The sequence below is a fragment of the Pimephales promelas genome, chromosome 1 (assembly GCF_988280905.1).
Source record: "Pimephales promelas chromosome 1, fPimPro1.hap1.1, whole genome shotgun sequence".
NCBI classification, from domain to species: Eukaryota; Metazoa; Chordata; class Actinopteri; order Cypriniformes; family Leuciscidae; genus Pimephales; species Pimephales promelas.
Genome location: NC_142769.1, coordinates 43,124,379 through 43,142,922, shown reverse-complemented (window position 1 = coordinate 43,142,922; position 18,544 = coordinate 43,124,379). Strand labels below are relative to the sequence as shown.

General features: G+C 38.8%; 1 protein-coding gene across 2 annotated transcripts in view; it reads right to left on the bottom strand.

Annotated features, from left to right (window-relative positions):
• The window catches only part of furina (furin, paired basic amino acid cleaving enzyme a), a 123,649-nt gene that overhangs the window by 29,360 nt on the left and 75,745 nt on the right, over window positions 1–18,544 (bottom strand). For both annotated transcript variants that reach the window (XM_039659106.2, XM_039659107.2), the window contains exon 7: window positions 6,748–6,836. In XM_039659106.2, coding sequence (XP_039515040.1) covers window positions 6,748–6,836 — 89 coding nt within the window. The remainder of the gene's footprint in view (window positions 1–6,747; window positions 6,837–18,544) is intronic.

Here is an 18,544-nt window from a genome sequence, read left to right as displayed (position 1 = left end):
CAGAGGAATTAGCCGTGTTGTGTGCCATCTCTGCTAGTGTGCTGCCATCTCCACATTCAACCTTCCTCTAGCAGAAGGTACTGCCTGCCAGTTTGGGCTGATGTAATGGGTTATCCATCCAAAGACCTCCAATTGTCTCAGCCTTCTATCCCCATGGTACATTAGGAGTAGTATCTGCCATTGCCATAAATACATAGCTGCCACATTCGACCGCTCCAGACACATTGGCAGAGTCAGTAAGAATCAATTCCACAACATTGCGCAGAAATGGGATCACCTTTCACAGGTGAAAATGTAGTTTTTGTATTAATTCGGTATTACAGTTTTTGGCTATGGTAATTTTTAATGTTTTAACTTTTACTATGGTAACTTTTTAATGTTGTGTTTAGCCTTTGTATTGTATTGTGTTCGTTTATAAAATAATCTGCTGAAGTCTATCGCAGATATAGATAGTAACATGAATACGGCTGCTAAATACGGCTCAGTCAAATTACTCTCGAATGTTCACGGACCGGCTTTGACTGTTACAACATGGCCCATTGAAACACCCGCAAATAAGGCATCTATAGACACATAACCACACAGACATTATACATTATATATTAATATATAACATGTATATTATATATTATGACCAAAACTGCTGCTTATTAAGCAAAGATTTCAAGGTGAAACTGGACACAGGAAGATTTATCCTTCACTGCGTCCCATTAGGAGGCTAATTAAAATTAAAGCTGCAAGCAGCGATGGGCGGGCCCTCGCACCTGTAGCGCGTCGGGGTGTGAGGCGGCCGCATTGCAAATTCTGGAGCTCAGCCGGTGCGGCTGTGAATTTGCTACGCTTCATTAAAGGTCACTTCCTGTTGCCAGCAGGTGGCGCTATGACTGTGGGTGAATGTCGGCATGTAGATTTGTTCAGGGCGGGACTCTTGTCAAATGTGTTAAATTTGGTGCAGATCTGGGCATTTACAGCCAAGTTACTACAACTTCCTGTTTCATGGCGAATCATCGACGCCACGGACACGCCCATCGACGAAAACGCGCAGATAGCACAACTTTACATCGTCAATGCCTTTAGAAGGCACTGCAGAAATTTGAAGTCGATCCGACTAAATCCCTAGGAGGAGTTCGTTAAAGTACGGAGTGTGTAAATCGTCCAAAAATGGCCGCCAAATTCAAAATGGCGGACTTCCTGTCGAGTTTATGGTATGGGTTCTTGAGGCTTTTTTTGTGCGTCTTGATATGATACACGTCCCCACCAAATTTCGTGCATGTAGGTTGCACGTGGACGAGGGGCTAATTTTTTCCAATTTTCTAGGTGGCGCTAACGTGACATTTTGCCACGCCCATCCGCGAAACCCACAAAATACGAAATTTTTCACCAGTCCTGACATGCGTGCCAAATTTGGTGAGTTTTTGAGCATGTTGCGGCCCCGAAAATGGCGCTTACTTTGCAGAAAAAAGAAAAAAGAAACTCGCACTGTTAGTGCTCGGGCCCTAAAAATCTGCTTTAGGCAAGGCAAGTTTATTTAGCACATTTCATACACTATGATAATTTAAAGTGCTTTACATGGAAGGAGTTAAAATAATCAAAATAACTAAGAAGAATTAAAACAGTTTACAACAGAAAATAAAATTATGTTATGAGATGGAAGAGAACCACTGAACCACTAGCCCAGGGACATACTCTACTGGGGTGGTGCTACACCAGTAATGCCCAGCGGGGGCCCCCCCAGACAATCGCGTGCGCTGTATGCTGCCGTTACCCTTAACGACGCTCTCAGCGACTTCTTATACTCTCAACAGTATAATTAACTTACTCCTTCACTCGTCTCATCGGAGTGAAGACTCTCCTGCTCTCCTTCAAAATCTCTTCCAGTCAGAGCAGTATTAAAGAAGTACAGTAAAAACAGTGGCACAATGCATTGCTAGACAGAAGAGTTTTGAGTCTGGATTCGAATGTGACTACTGTATGTACGGGCACATCTGATCTCCTCTGGAAGCTGGTTCCAGCTGCGGCTGCATAATAGCTAAAAGCAGACTCTCCATGCTTAGAGTGAACCCTTGGTATTTCTAGCTGATGTGATCATAATGATCTGAGTGATCTGTTTGGTTTATATTCAGTGAGCATATCTGAAATACATTGAGGTCCTAATCCATTAAATGATTTACAGGGGTTGGACAAAAAAACTGAAACACCTGGTTTTACTACACAATAATTTGTTAGAATGGTGAGGGCCTCATTTTGCATCCAAATACAGCCCCAATTGACAGATAGAAGTCCTTCACAGTGACCAGAGGGATTATGAGCCGTTCCTCTTCCAGAACAGTGTCCAGGTCACTATATGATGCTGGTGGACTCGCTCCTCCAAAACACCTCAATAATATTCAGATCTGGTGACTGTCAGACCATGGGAGATGTTCAACGTCACTTTCATCTTCATCAAACCCTTCTGTCACAAGTCTTGCTGTGTGTGTTGGTGCATGATCATGCGGTTTGAGCATCAGGTGCTCATGATCCTCCAGAAGGGTTTGGTAGTCCTCGGCAGTGTCGTGTCCATCAAATACAATCAGGATTGTCATGATATTGGAGCTCAAACCATCACTGATCCACCCGTGCTTCACTCTGAAGATTGGCCGCCAGGCATATAGATGTGAAACCTCCAACATTGGCCAGTGTTTCAGTTTCATTGTCCAACCCCTGTATATACCAGTAGTAATACTTTAAAATCAATCCTAAATGTAAAGACCTGAGGACGGGTGTGATATGTTCATATTTTCTAGTCCTGCTGCGTTCTGTATGAGCTGCAGCTGTCTTATGGTGTTTTTAGGAAGGCCAGTGAGGAGGCCATTACAGTAATCCACCCTGCTGGGGATGAAAGCATGATTGGAAACAAAACATCTAATTCTTGAAATATTTTTCAGATGATAGTATGCTGATTTAGTTATTGCTTTGACATGACTACTGAAACTAAGATCTGACTCTAGAGACACACCAAGATTCCTGACTTGATTTGTAGTTGTTAGACCCCTAGCGTCAAGCTATGCATTCACCTTGAGAACTTCATCTTTGTTTCCAAACACAATGACTTCAGTTTTGTCTTTGTTTAACTGAAGAAAGTTTTGGCACATCCAACTCGTTACTTCATCAATGCATTGGCACAGGGAGTCGTTAGGGCTGTTGTGTCGTCTGCATTGCTGTGGTAAGCGATTTTGTTCTTTCTCATTATTTGGCCCATTGGGAGCATATACAGGTTGAAAAGGTGTGGTGCAAGAATTACTTTTAAAGAATAACAAAGGCAGAGCTGAAAAAATAAATGCACATTACCCATAATGCATTATCTTTCTGCATTTGATGTGTAGCATATATTTAGTCCGTGAAAAAAACAAGATTGGTGGTGGTTGCCCATGTAAAACACACCCTCACAGTGCTTAGGTGGTTGCTAACTAAACCCCTGTCAACAGAGCCCACCGTGTACCACCCATTGGTGTTCATAATGTATCATGTGTTCCCAAATTTTTCCACTGTCTACCAATTCCCACAGTAAATATAATAAACGCACACAGGGTTTTCGATCTCGATCAGTCCCTTTACTCACTTTGCACATCCAATGTACTATTAATTTATATATAGCTAGTGCTATGTTGTGTTGCTTAAAGGATTAGTTTACTTTTGAAAAAACTTTTGCTGATAATTTACTCACCCCCATGTCATCCAAGATGTCCAGTTGTCCAAAAGACAGTTAATAACTGTTTCAGATGCAGCTTCAAATGTCTTTAAATGATATCAGACGATGAATAAGGGTCTTATCATGCGAAACGATCGGTTATTTCAAAGCTTATTCCAAAAATGTAACTTTTCCAAGGACAAATGCTAGCCTTGCTATATTCTCTGAGGCGCAATTGTAACGTCACGTAATACGTAATTACGTTCAAAAGGTCACGGGCGACGTAGCCGGAAGTACAGAATCAAAATCGTCCGACATCGTTGTTTTTCCTTTTAATTCCTTTTTTTGTAAACGGTGTTTGAGCTAGTTTGCACGTTCAACCTATGCGTTCAACTTGTAAACACTGACTCTGTACTTTCGGCTACGTCGCCCGTGACCTTTTGAACGTAATTACGTATTACGTGACGTTACAAACGCGCCTCACAGAATAAAGCTAGGCTAGCATTTGTCCTTAGAAAAGTTACATTTTTGGAATAAGCATTGAAATAACCGATCGTTTCGCATGATAAGACCCTTATTCATCGTCTGGTGTCGTTTAAAGACATTTGAAGCTGCATCTGAAACAGTTATTAACTGTCTTTTGGACCTGAACCATCCGGTTCCCATTGAAGTCCATTATATGGAGAAAAATCCTGGAATGTTTTCATCAAAAACCTAAATTTCTTTTCGACTGAGGAAAGAAAGACATGGACATCTTGGATGACATGGGGGTGAGTAAATTATCAGCAAAAGTTTTTTCAAAAGTGAACTAATCCTTTAATATTTGAAACTCAAAAAAATGTATTAAACGAAAATGTACTTTGGAAAGGTTATTGTAACTCTAATGGGTTATTTATAATGATTTTTAAGAGCATTTTTTTAATGAATTCAAATTCAAAAACTTAAATTCTTAAGTTTTGTCTTTAGAACAAACTTAAGAACAAAAGATAAGAACATTTTAATGAAATGTTTTTGAAAATAAAATCCTGCCTCTGTTCTCCTTTTTTGCCCATTTTCATTAGCCAAATTGCATCAAATTCAAATACATCTTGCGTCATAAAACAACAACTGTCACGTCTCCTAAAAAAAATTGCATGATTTAACGTATCATTTATGTATAACGTGCCACATCAGCGGAGGGTGAATTGAGTTTATTACTACTAGTAATTACTATAGCTTATTCTAAGAGGTTTGTTCAAATCCCTAAACATAAGTATTAAATGCAAGTCACCCAGCACTGTTTGTATTACGGGTGTGAGAGATAAATAATGCAATTTTTTCAGGAAAGGTGTGTGATGTTATTTTATGATGCATTAGAGCTGCACGATTCTGAATAAATTGAGAATCACAATTTTTTTGTGCAAAAATGGAGATTGCCTTTCCTCTTTTGATTCTTTGGGGGGTGGGGACATCAGACAACTAAACAAAACATAATGGACAAAATGGTCATTGCTTTAGTGGTGCTACTGTAGGTGAACACCTCTTATAACAATCACCAGCAAAAATCATAAATGAGAGAAAACATACTGTAAAAGGTAGAATGTGTTTCAAAGTCTAAACTTTTAAACTTTCAACTTTCAAAGTTTAAAATAAATAGAATAAAACACCAACATATTTTGGGTGTCGTTAAAAGCAATTTCTCTGCTTAAAAAAGTCAGTGCTTAAAAATGCTACTAATGGCTGCTGCTGTATAGAGCCAGTGTGACCTCATAATATGCGTTATATAAACAGAAACATAAAGGTGTTACATAATCTATTCTGTGGTGTCATTCATCAAATGGTAAAACTTAATTCACCCAAAATGAAAATTCTGTCATCATTTACTCCACCTCATGTTGTTTCAAACAAATGTTTCTTTTTCCTCTCATGAAAAAAAAAAAAAAACACAACAAAAGTGTTAAGCCGTTGATACAGCTTGTGTATTCTTTTGCAGTCATATGAAAGCTTTTGGTGATGAACAGCTATCGTCATAAAGTTATCGTATTGGAGAATGACAGTAAATAAATTCTGTTTAACATCTCCTTGTGTTAAACCAAAGAAAGTCAGTATTTTCTATTTCTATTGTCGTTAAAAGGAATGTCTCTCTGAAAAATTGTTCTTTGATAAGTCAGTGCTTAAAAATGCTACTAATGGCTGCTGCTGTATAGAGCCAGTGTGACCTCATACGCGTTATATAAACAGAAACATAAAGGTGTTACATAATCTATTCTGTGGTGTCATTCATCAAATGTGCTATCAAATAGTAAAACTTAATTCACCCAAAATGAAAATTCTGTCATCATTTACTCCGCCTCATGTTGTTTCAAAAATGTTTCTTTTTCCTCCCAATAAAAGTGTTAAACCGTTGATACAGCTTGTGTATTTTTTTGCAGTCATATGAAAGCTTTTGGTGATGACCAGCTATCGTTATAAAGTTATCGTATTGGAAAATGGCAGTAAATAAATTCTGCTTAATATCTCCTTGTGCTAAACCAAAGAAAGTCAGTATTTTGCACAACATAAGGGTGATAATTAATGATGACAATTTGGATATTTAAGTGAATTTACCCAGTAAAGTGCCTCATTCATTAATTCATATTGAGAATCTAAAGGGAGATTTTTTTGGAGAGAACGTGGAAAGCGTTTGCCACTATCAATGACATCAATCAATGACATTTATCCCTGAGTCCAAGATCATGTAGACAGCAGAAAATCTGCACCGAAAAGGATAAAATCACCTCTGCCAATTAAAAGGATTACACATGCTAGCGTCCAAATCGTTGGCGCAAAGAGACCTGTGCTGGAGCCTGTGATAACTGTCCCACTTGAGCTCAGGAAGCCATCACTAATGGAGTTCCTCTTCCGAAGCGCTCTCGGTACGGAGCGGAGGAAGAGTTCTCATTCAGTTTAATGGACAGAGACAAGGCTAATCTGAAAGTAAAGCTAATTGGATGCTTCACTGAGGTGTTTTGCAATTCAAATATTAGAAAGGGCAGGGTGTGTGCTGACAAAAGACTGTACGTGATAAAACACGATAAACGTATGTAAATACGCCAACTCACCTCCGATCTTGGCATTGTAGGCCACTCCGACACCACAGATGCCATTGTTGGCGACAGCAGCAACTTCTCCAGCACAACGTGTCCCGTGTCTTCAAAATAAGAATAAAAAGAAGAGAGAGATTGAATTAGGACTTTTCTGTACACTTTCAAAGCATCTGTATTATTTCCTTGCATAAAACAAAATAAATTGTAATATAAATTGTAATAGTATAACCATAAGAATGATATATCAAGAGTTTGAAATAAAAATCATTTCATGTATTGCATTTTGCACGCAGACAAAGTAGGAGCAAGCATAAATAAAAGAATGCAATTCATGAATTGGACATTCTCAGCACTGCCAAAAACGGCTGGGAACAGGATCAAACTGCAGTGCTGATGACGAGGGGCGGGCAAAAAGACACCCTAATCCTCGTTCACAGCAGGTGACTGAAGCTTCTCATCCCGCAGGACTCATTCACAGCTCTTTTGCATGTGTGATCTGTTTAAATATGATAGCATGTGACACACTGATCACCGTGGCTTTTAGGAATAAGATTACAGCCTGTGACAATGTGCAAAACGCAACTTGCTGTATGCATTTAATCAAAATGAATGAGGACCAAAGGCAAGGAACCAGCTAAAGAACCTCAACTGTTTTAGACTGAGCAGACAAATGCATTCGAATTTTATATTAAGCCTTTTCAACTCTAAATATTTTAGACTGGTTTGAATTTGCATTGTATCTCCAACTAAAAAAAATGTTGTCATTACTAACAAACAGATTCTGTACGCACACTCGTTGCACCACATCCAAGCATCTGAGACGGCGATGGATTCAAGCATAAATCCACAGCGTCTGTGTCGCAATGATCAGCCGGGTCAGTAGACATATAAAAGTCAAGAGAGCAATGAAGGCTAAGCTCAGAGTTAAACAGAACAGTGGAGGGATCAGTGAAATCCCAGGAGAACCCCTGCAGTCATCGGTCCATTCATAGGAAGCATGAGATCAGTGAGGCTAATGTCTCAGACATACTCAGTCCAGCAACAAGGAGGATCATGGGACCTAGATTACATCTAAAAGAAGGATGAGGTTTTATGGGAACCAAGCTTGCGGATCGTTAAAATTACAAGAGGGTATTTGTTTGAATGAATGGAAGATTAAAAAACAAAGTGTGTGCAAATGACGTAAATATCACTAAATATCATCATTTATATAAAATTTTACATGAACACAATTTTATTGATAAATCTTTGTGGGTCAAAATATGTGGACTTAAAAGTTAAATAAAATATTTACATACTGTAATATTTGTTTTATTTTTATATGTTTATTTAACTTTTATACATACATTACATATGAAGACTTCCGATGCAAAAACCTTTCTTTTAAATGAGCATTTTTATCAGGTTCAGTAATTTCACTTAAATGGCAATGAAAAGGTTATTAGTCGGTTATTGAAATGCCATTATTCAGAAATGTCACTTTAGTCAACTCATTGGTATTTAACGAATTTGATTGCCTTTGCTGCAATACCGAGATGGTCCTCACTGCGGAACATGAAATCCACGGGGAGGAGTCGGATCTAGATCCAACTCCTCCCACCTAATGTACACCTAAACCTACCCAACTCCGCCCCCCTGATCCCTAAACCCACCCCTAATCCCTAAACCCAACCCTAATCCTACCCATCTCCACCCCTTGGATCTTGATCCGACTCCTCCCCGTGGATCTCATGTACTGCATTGAGGTGCTACTGGGAAAACCAGCTAAGTCCATGTGTTTGTGTGTGTTTTTTGTTGTTGTTGCAAAAAGTCGGCATCTTGTTTGACTATGTCATGGGTAGAATAGAGCTGTTCTTTAATGTAGCTTATGTCCGTTTCTGTCAGAGTTACAGTTTTACAGGAACACTGTTGTGTTTACATGCTACTCACAAAATCTCTCATTTCATCATACTCCTCCATCTTGTTAAGTTAAAAATCTCTTTAAACAGGATAAAAACTTGCAGCTCATATGTACGCCATTCATCTTGAAATCACATGATTTGATTAGCGTCTTCTGATTGGTTCTTTGAACTTAAAAGCTTTTTCTTGTACAGTGAATTTCTGAATGGACTGAGGCTGGGATTTAGCATCTCACGAGAATTCGTAAGAATTTTACGAGGTGGCTAATTCGTAACAATTCGTACGACCTCACTCGTACGAATTAGTAAGTATTTTGCTAAATCGTATATATTTTACGAATTGGCCAATTTATATGAATTCGTAAGAATGACCTAACCCTGACCCCGCCCTTAAACCTACCCATCACGTGGGTTTGGACAAATCGTACGAATTTGTACGAGTGAGGTCGTATGAATTAGTACGAATTAGCCACTTTTTAATCACTTCTACGAATTGGTCGTGAGATAACGTAGGATTTACCGGGTTTGTCTTTGAAGCGAAAGTATTTGATGATAGTATTACGCTTTCGCTCAATATCGTTATCTATCAACAAGGTGGCGGCTTTTCCATATGAAGTCTTCAAATATATTACAAACTATTTTTTTTTATTTCACAACATTGCTGTCATTACACAAATTTTAATTTGAATGTAACTTCACATATACTGGCAATCTGCCGGTCTCAAAACATCACAATGTGATGAAGATAAATGTGGTGATAGTTCACCATTCTTCAACTGTCCCCGATGATACATGGATGAGTGGCATGTTCTAAATGAAAAACTAGTCCAGATGCTCCTCGACACATTTCTACAATGCAAATTGGTCCAGGACGACAGAATCCGAGCAGACATATTGCAAGCATCTGCATTTATTCACTGACTGAACAGCAATGAAGTGACACTAACCTGAATCGCCCTTTCTAACCCGTTTTAAACTAAAACATGAATCAATAGACTCATATCGATTATCGATGCATCTCCCATGCACCTGAACAAGATATAGATTTCAGTAGCTTAAATTATAACCATGGGCTTTCTCAATTCACAACCCACCACTGTTCTGTGAATTATCCTCTGGCTTGAACCTCAGAAAGTGTTCTTGTCTACGTGACTGCATCCAAATTCATGCTGTTATAGTAGCTGGATGGTTTAGTTTGGTGAGACGGCTTGCGTTGCCGCCGGCCCCCCATGCTGACTCACTTTAAAGCTAAACAGATGCAGGTTTCTGATGTTGAGAGTGAGATATGCCCCTACTGAGCTGTCTGATGGATGTAAGGCAAGACCGGACAAATATAAGAGCTTTATTGCCATTTCATGTTTACCTGTAGCATGTGCTCCAGAACTGCTGTATAGATTGAATCTATACCAAGAGGACCAGAAGGAATGTGCAGACATCTGCATTTCTTGCACTGATTTTTGGAGGACAAAAATCTGGGCAAAATTCTGCTGATTTAAACGGACTTATACTGAGCTGAAAAAGTATAATAAAATTAGGCAAAGCACCTCGTAAATGAGCAGGCAAGAGACGAGAGATGTGTAAAACTCGAATCGTGCAGAAACCAGATCAGTTTTCTATGAAATTCTGAAACTGTAGATGACGTGTGAGCTCAATAATGAGCAAGTCGAAAACACATTTTACACTAATTATCAAACAAGTAAATTTAATTATCCGTTCTATATGTGAATATATTTTAATGCAAATGTGAAAGTCATTTACTCCTTTGATGACAAAGCTGGATTTCCTGAATCATTACACCAGTGTCACATGATCCTTCAGAAATCATTCTAATATGCTGATTTGGTGCATATTTAGGGCCCAAGCCCTGAAAGGGCGAAGGCCCTATTGTTTTCCTTGGGATTATTAGGGCCCAAGCCCTGAAAGGGCGAAGGCCCTATTGTTTTCCTTAGGATTATTCTTTTCTATTATTATTATTATTATTTTTCTTACGACTATTCGGGCACTTTTGGGGCCCTTAACATGCTCGAAAACTCTTGAAACTTTGCACACGGGTCAGAACCCGCGGCCATCAGAGCCGGGCTGAAGATGGTACCTGGGCGTGGCAGGGGGGCTCGTCAGCGCCCCCTGGAATGGGGTCCGAACACTTGGTCCATAACTCAAACACGCTTGCATGTAATAATATGAAACTCGGTACGCATGTTGATCTCATCGTTTCATCTATACCTCGCGCTTTTACTTTTTACCCCAGCCCAACAGGAAGTCGGCTATTGAGGTTTGTTTGTAAAACGCTCGCAATGGTATTTGAAATACTCCTCCTAGAGCTTTGATCCAAATTCGACGATACTCGGTCAGCGTGAAGTCAAGACATTGAGGATGAAAGCTTGTGTGGGGATTTTTGATATCTCGAACGGTTTGGCCGTGGCGAGGAAACGAAATCATGGCGAGAAACGTGAAACAGGAAGTTTGTTATAACGTCAGCATATATTAACTGATCTTGATGAAACTTCAGCAGTATGTTCGCTGTAAGAGGACGATCACATGGATGTGACTATTGTGAGTCAAAGTTATAGCGCCACCAACTGGCAGCAGGAAGTGTGTCACTTTCAAAATGCTTTGATATCACCCTTTTATTTTTACCCGATTTGCTTCAAACTTCATATGTATAATGTAAACATACGGCAGATGTAGACCTGTGAATGGATTCTTGATATCTTTGAAACTGTTGCCGTGGCGACGCATCAAACTTTACCCTTCTTTTAGGATGCTTTTAGGATGCTTTTGAGACCCTTATCATGCTTTAAATTGCATGAAACTCGACAGACACATCACATTTATTAGCCAGTAGACATGTGCAAAGTTGCAGAAACGGGCGTGGTGAGGGCTCAGTAGCGCCACCTTTTGACAAAAGTGGGGTTGTTAGTTTTAACTAGAGTTACAAAAATCGGTATGTATATTGTACTCCTCGAGCCGGACAACTTTCTAATTGACACTCATTAGCTAGGACCCACAGAAAGTCAGATATGTTTGTTTGAATGTAGAGAAAATCTCAGAATTTTGCCAGTGTCTCAGTGTCTCTCTGTGTGATTGAGAGGAGGGGGGCTTGTCAGGTTAATTTTAACCCTTTATTTGCTGTGTGCGACTTCTCTGGCATTTTCGGGGGCCTTAACATCCTCGAAAACTCTTGAAACTTTGCACACGGGTCAGAACCCATGGCCATCAGGGCCGGGCTGAAGCTGGTAACCGGGCGTGGCAGGGCGGCTCGACAGCGCCCCCTGGACTGGGATTCGAACATTTGTCCATAAATCAAACACACTTGCATGAATTAATATGAAACTCGGTACAATTAAAGATCACATCAGGCCAAACAACTTTCGTGCTCTAAGTTTTATGACAGTTCAAATGGAAGTTATTTATGAATTATGAATTATGGGTTGTTTGAATAATTGTCCTAGGAGAAATACATCAAATCACAATGCATGTGTTTACCAATCACAACCAAACTCGGTGTGCATGAAGTCAAGACATTGAGGATGCTCAATTCCGGACGGATTTTTGATATCTAGAACGGTCTGGCCGTGGCGAGGAAATGAATTTTATGACTAAAAAAGGACACATAAAGTGTGTTATAACTTTGCTCAATTTACCTACAGTTACAAAACTTACCACGTATATTGTTCTCGTCAAGCCGATCAACTTTCCAATTTAAAGTCATTCGCTCTGAGCAACAGAAAGTCAGATATTGTAGTTTGAATGGATTTATTTCCCCTGCGATTCTCTCTCTCTCTCTCTCTCTCTCTCTCTCTCTCTCTCTCTCTGTGTGTGTGTGGGTGTGTGTGTCTGTGTGGGGAGGGGAGGGCTGTTGTCTGTGTTTATGTGTGTGTGTGTGGCTGGCTGTGATTTTTCCTACAAGTCCTTGTTTCTAAGTCCTTGTCTTTTTGCATAACAATTTTGCATAACAATATTTTTAAATGACAAAATAGGCATATAACCCCCATCTTTTAAATGTATAGATTGCTTTAAATAAAAGTAAGATTGTATTTGTAATTGAAGTTGAATGAATTTAAAATTCATGTGCTATATTTCAATATATTTGTTTTCCTTAAGATTTTAAAACACTAACTTCATTCTTATCTGAATTACAAATATTTGTTTCTGTATAAAATAATACTCTGACTAAAAACACATTTGATGTTTTTTTTTTTGGTATTTTTATTTACATGTATTTATGTGTGTGTGTGTGTGTGTGTGTGTGTGTGTGTGTGTATAAAGTGCAGGGTTTTTTTAGATAAAGTAGAATTTCTATAACTATGTGTTGAACTAATGAATCACTCTTGTGTGTGTTAAACACAATCTACTTAATACAGACAACTTCATTATAAAGATAAATAACAAATCCAAAAAATATATGATTATAATCTATGACAAAAAAAGCCATTACAAACTATATTAATGGAAAATACACATTGCTCTTTGTATTGTTGTAAAATATTCATGAAAAACAAGATAACAAAAATCAAAAAGATAAATTATTTTAGATATAGCCATGTTTTAAATGTATAGCAGAGATGTTAATTGAGACAGCAACATACAAACTTTCTAGAACAACATGGACCTGGATAGCTGGTTTTTATGGAGGACAGTGAAGAGGAAGAGGGTGCAAATCAAACAGCTCATTCTCAGACTACACAGCAAACAGCTTAAGTTTTTAGTGCTTTGTTTGAGGTTTTTAGTGCTCTGTCCTATCTATTATCAACATATAATAGATGGAACAGAACAAGAAAGGCAATTAATAATCTGTCATTGCGTCACTGCATTATGATATGAAAGGCTCAGTACAGTGTGGCACAAAACGCTTATGCGCATCCCGAGTGGAGAATGATGCGCTTAAAGCCACATGGGGTTACAGCGCACAGCGCATCGAGTCCGCATTGATGCAAGCTCTACAATACACTTCTTTTTGATAGTCAAAGCGGGGGTTACGTTTTTACACGTCGTACAGAATAACCCTAAAGGCACCAAGGTGGCGGTGCCACCGGCTTTATATTAAATATAAATATAGCTGTGAGCAGCGATAAAGGGCCAAAGCCGGCGGTACCACCATCCCGGTGCCTTTGGGTAACTAAAGGCATCGGGGTTGCGGTGCCACCGGCTTGGGCCCGCAATCGCTGCTCGCAGCTATATTTATTCTTTAGTATTATTATTATTTTGCTACCTTTTGGGCACTTTTGGGGCCCTTAACGTGCTCGAAAACTCTTGAAACTTTGCACACGGGTCAGAACCCGCGGCCATCAGAGCCGGGCTGAAGATGGTACCCGGGCGTGGCAGGGCAGCTCGTCAGCGCCCCCTGGAACGGGGTCCGAACACTTGGTCCATAACTCAAACACGCTTGTATGTAATAATATGAAACTCGGTACACATGTTGATCTCATCGTTTCATCTATACCTCGCGCTCTTACTTTTTACCCCAGCCCAACAGGAATTTGGCTATTGAGGTTTGTTTGTAAAACGCTCGCAATGGAATGTCAAATACTCCTCCTAGAGCTTTGATCCACATTCGACGAAACTCGGTCAGCGTGAAGTCAAGACATTGAGGATGAAAGTTTGCGAGGGGATTTTTTATATCTCGAACGGTTTGTCCGTGGCGAGGAAACGAAATCATGGCGAGAAACGTGAAACAGGAAGTGTGTTATAACTTCAGCATACATTAACTGATCTTGATGAAACTTCAGCAGTGTGTTCGCTGTAAGAGGACGATCACATGGATGTGACTATTGTGAGTCAAAGTTATAGCGCCACCAACTGGCAGCAGGAAGTGTGTCACTTTCAAAATGCTTAGATATCACCCTTTTATTTTTACCCGATTTGCTTCAAACTTCATATGTATAATGTAAACATACGGCAGATGTAGACCTGTGAATGGATTCTTGATATCTTTGAAACTGTTGCCGTGGCGACGCATCAAACTTTACCCTTCTTTTAGGATGCTTTTAGGATGCTTTTGAGACCCTTAGCATGCTTCAAATTGCATGAAACTCGACAGACACATCACATTTATTAGCCAGTAGACATGTGCAAAGTTGCAGAAACGGGCGTGGTGAGGGCTCAGTAGCGCCACCTTTTGACAAAAGTGGGGTGGTTAGTTTTAACTAGAGTTACAAAAATTGGTATGTATATTGTACTCCTCGAGCCGGACAACTTTCTAATTGACACTTATTAGCTAGGACCCACAGAAAGTCAGATATTTTTGTTTGAATATGGCCACTCTGAGCCTACATGTCTCTGTGTCTTTGGCTGGCTGGCTGGCTGGCTGTCTGTGTGTGTGTGTGTGTGTGTGTGCAGGGGGAGGGGGCTTAACCATTTCACTGCTGTGTGTATGACCTGCATAAAGAAAATACATTTCTCAAGCCTGGTATTTTTTAAATAAGTTTTTATTTTTATTTTTTATAAGTAAAGGCATATAACTAGTTTAATTGTAGTGAATTGACAATAGTTTTATATAATTAGTTTATTAATCAGATTAACTTGGTCAATAAACTTGGTCTGAAAATTTGGTCCATAAATCAAACACACTTGCATGTAATAATATGAAACTTGGTACACATATAGATCTCATCGTTTCATATATACTTCACACTCTTACTTTTTACCCCAGCCCAACAGGAAGTTGGCTATTTAGGGTTGTGTTTAAAACACATGCAATGTAATTTAAATTATTGCTCCTAGAGCACTGAACCAAATTCGACGAAACTCGATCAGCGTGAAGTCAAGACATTAAGGATGAAAAAGTGCCACGGGATTTTTGATATCTCGAACGGTTTGGCCGTGGCGAGGAAACGAAATTATGGCGAGAAACATGGAACAGGATGTGTGTTATAACTTCAGCATACATTAACTGATCTTGATGAAACTTCAGCAGTGTTTTCGCTGTAAGAGACCGATCACATGGATGTGACTATTGTGAGTCAAAGTTATAGCGCCACCAACTGGCAGCAGGAAGTGTGTCACTTTCAAAATGCCGTGGCAACGAAACAAACTTTAACATTATTTTTTGATGCTTTTGGGACTCTTAGCTTGCTTGAAATTGCTTGAAACTCAACAGATACATCACATTTATTAGCCAATAGACATGTGCAACTATGGCAAAAGATTAAAGTAATGTCAAAAAAGTAAACACTAAAAGCCTCATATCTTCTAAAAATGTAATTATACATCATTTGTTTCTAAATTAAATTATACAAATATTATAACTTCCCCAATTTTTCCTTTTTTTTCATTTAAGAATTGTGTTTACGTTCAAAAACAGCCAGAATTGTTGTAAAATTCATAAAAAAATAATAATCTGAGTCATACGTAGTGCTATACTGCCCTCTTGTGTTCAATATCAGGTAGGCCTATTGTGTATATTCCCACCGGTTAATCAACGTGTGACTCCGCTGGGACTTGGGAGCTTTTAAATCGCTTACTTAAAACCGAAAGTCAAAATACGGATGTCCGCACAAGACATTAATGGTGTGGAGTAGAGCGAGCATTTTAAATAAATTCCTATTAAGTAGGATTGAACTAAACAGAAAGAATGTTCACTCTGTTCTGCTGGTTCCTCGCTGGTGGATCATATGATTACTTTGTCATAATCTATGACAAAAATGCTATTATAAACCATATTAATAATAGATAATACACATTGCTCTTATTTTTGAAAAATACATTCATGAAAAACAAGATAACAAAAATCATTAAAAAAAAATATAGCCATGGCTGCTATAAAGCAACATATAATTGAAAGGCAATTAATAATCTGTCATTACGTCACTGCATTATGATATTACGGCTCCAATACGGTGCAGCACAAAGCACTTATGTGCATCCCGAGCGGAGAATGATGTGCTTGAAGCCACATGAAGTTACAGCGCATTGAGTCCGTATTGAAAAGTTCAAAGCACAAAGGAAATACATATTTATGAACAGTGTATTATACATTATCTATCTATGCAATAGTTTATTGAGCCTTTTCTTTTAAAGGTTTTAAATTTCAGTTACTGTGTGCGTGAAGAACAATTATAGTGCTCTGACTCTAGTGTTGTGATCTAACCGACAGCGTCCGACACCCGGTAGAAAGTAACACGATTAAGTTACAGCAATAAAGTCCAGCAAGAAAAAGTTTCTTCATTCGAAAATATAGACCTTTAGACCTTTATCTTAAAGATCCAGTATAATAGGATTAACATTGAATCATTGAAGATCGTTTCATCATTGACTGTAACCGAATGTGACGTGCTGTTTGAATGCTGAATGGAGAATGACTGACAGGCGCAGAGAGGGAAAAGTTTGTGTTCTTGAATTTAATGACTTAAATATTAATTTCTATATCACATAATAGCTTCAGAACACTAATAATACAGTACACAAAAACTTTATGGTACTTTAGAAAGTTTTTGTGCCTTTGTGCCTAACAGAATAGTATATGCACAATATAGAATTTGAATCAGCCTCGTCAAAGATGGCAGTGTCAGAGCCGATACCGATCCTGAGTATCTAATCGGCGCACTTCTTTTCAACAGTCAAATTGAAATTGAAATTGCTTGAAACTCAACAGATACATCACATTTATTAGCCAGTAGACGTGCAAAGTTTCAGAAACGGGCAATGTGCAAGGACTAAATAGCGCCACCTTTTGACAAAAGTGGGGTTGTTAGTTTTATCTACAGTTACAAAAATCGGTATATACATTGTACTCCTCAAGCCGGACAACTTTCTAATACATAGTCATTAGCTCGGACCAAGAGGAAGTCAGATATTTTGGTTTGAATATGGTGAGCCTCTCTCTGAGCCTACGTCCCTGTATGGCAAGCCCTTTTAACATTTAAAAGCTAAGTTTGCCTGTCCGGAATTAACATTGTAGATATCAACAACGTCTTTCTGTCTATTCGTAATTACATTTTGGATAGTTTGTATTATCATTTAAGACATCTGTAACATAATTGTGACTAGTCGAAATGACAGAGTATGGCAAGCCGTTTTAACATTTAATCATAAAAGGGCCAAAGCCTTCGGCACCGCTACCCGGGTGCCTTTAGGTAACTAAAGGAACCGGGGTTGCGGTGCCACCGGCTTGGGCCCGCCATCGCTGCTCGCAGCTATATTAATTCCTTGAATCCCTTGCTAAATAATTTTTTTTAAAGTACTGCATTTATTGAGATAGAAATCATTAATAAGACAGAGTACTGCATAAAATTTGCCAACAAGTCAATCAGCACTAACAGCAGATGTAAAATAAGAGCATTTCTGCTTCATATAACAGAAGAAAATCTGTCAATGTAGGACACGCTGGACCATCTGCTTTCTTCAACGCCACAGGCGTTTTTACTAAGACATCCTGTTTGGACCTTTATATAACCCTGAGAGGATTCAAACCTGCAAACGTACTGCTCTTGACATACAGCTCAGTTCTTATAAGAACAGGATTATTCTGGGCTGGATGATGGTTTGGCATCTCCTCCACAAGAAGTCATCCTAAAAGTTTGAAGACGCAACCGAGCAAACTATTCTTTACATATGGAAGAGATAAGGAGTGAGGCAATTGGAAATATATTTTAAATAGCTTTTGCTAGAAGTGCAATGTCAAATTCAATTCAAAACATGTAAAGACAGCAGATGTGATGGGAAAGGGCTAATAAAGGGTTAATTTAAACAAAAACAAAAAATGAAAAGAATCTGTCATTTACCCTCATGTGGATAAAATGACATTTCAAAAATGCTATTTTGTCCATTAAATGAATGACTTTATGATTTGGTTTGGATTGAGATGAGGGTGCATAAATGATATTTTTGGGTAAACTGTCCCTTTAAGTGCGTAACTGCTCTTTGACCTACTAATTAAAATTTTGAAAAGGACTGAAATATCTTACTATTTTATA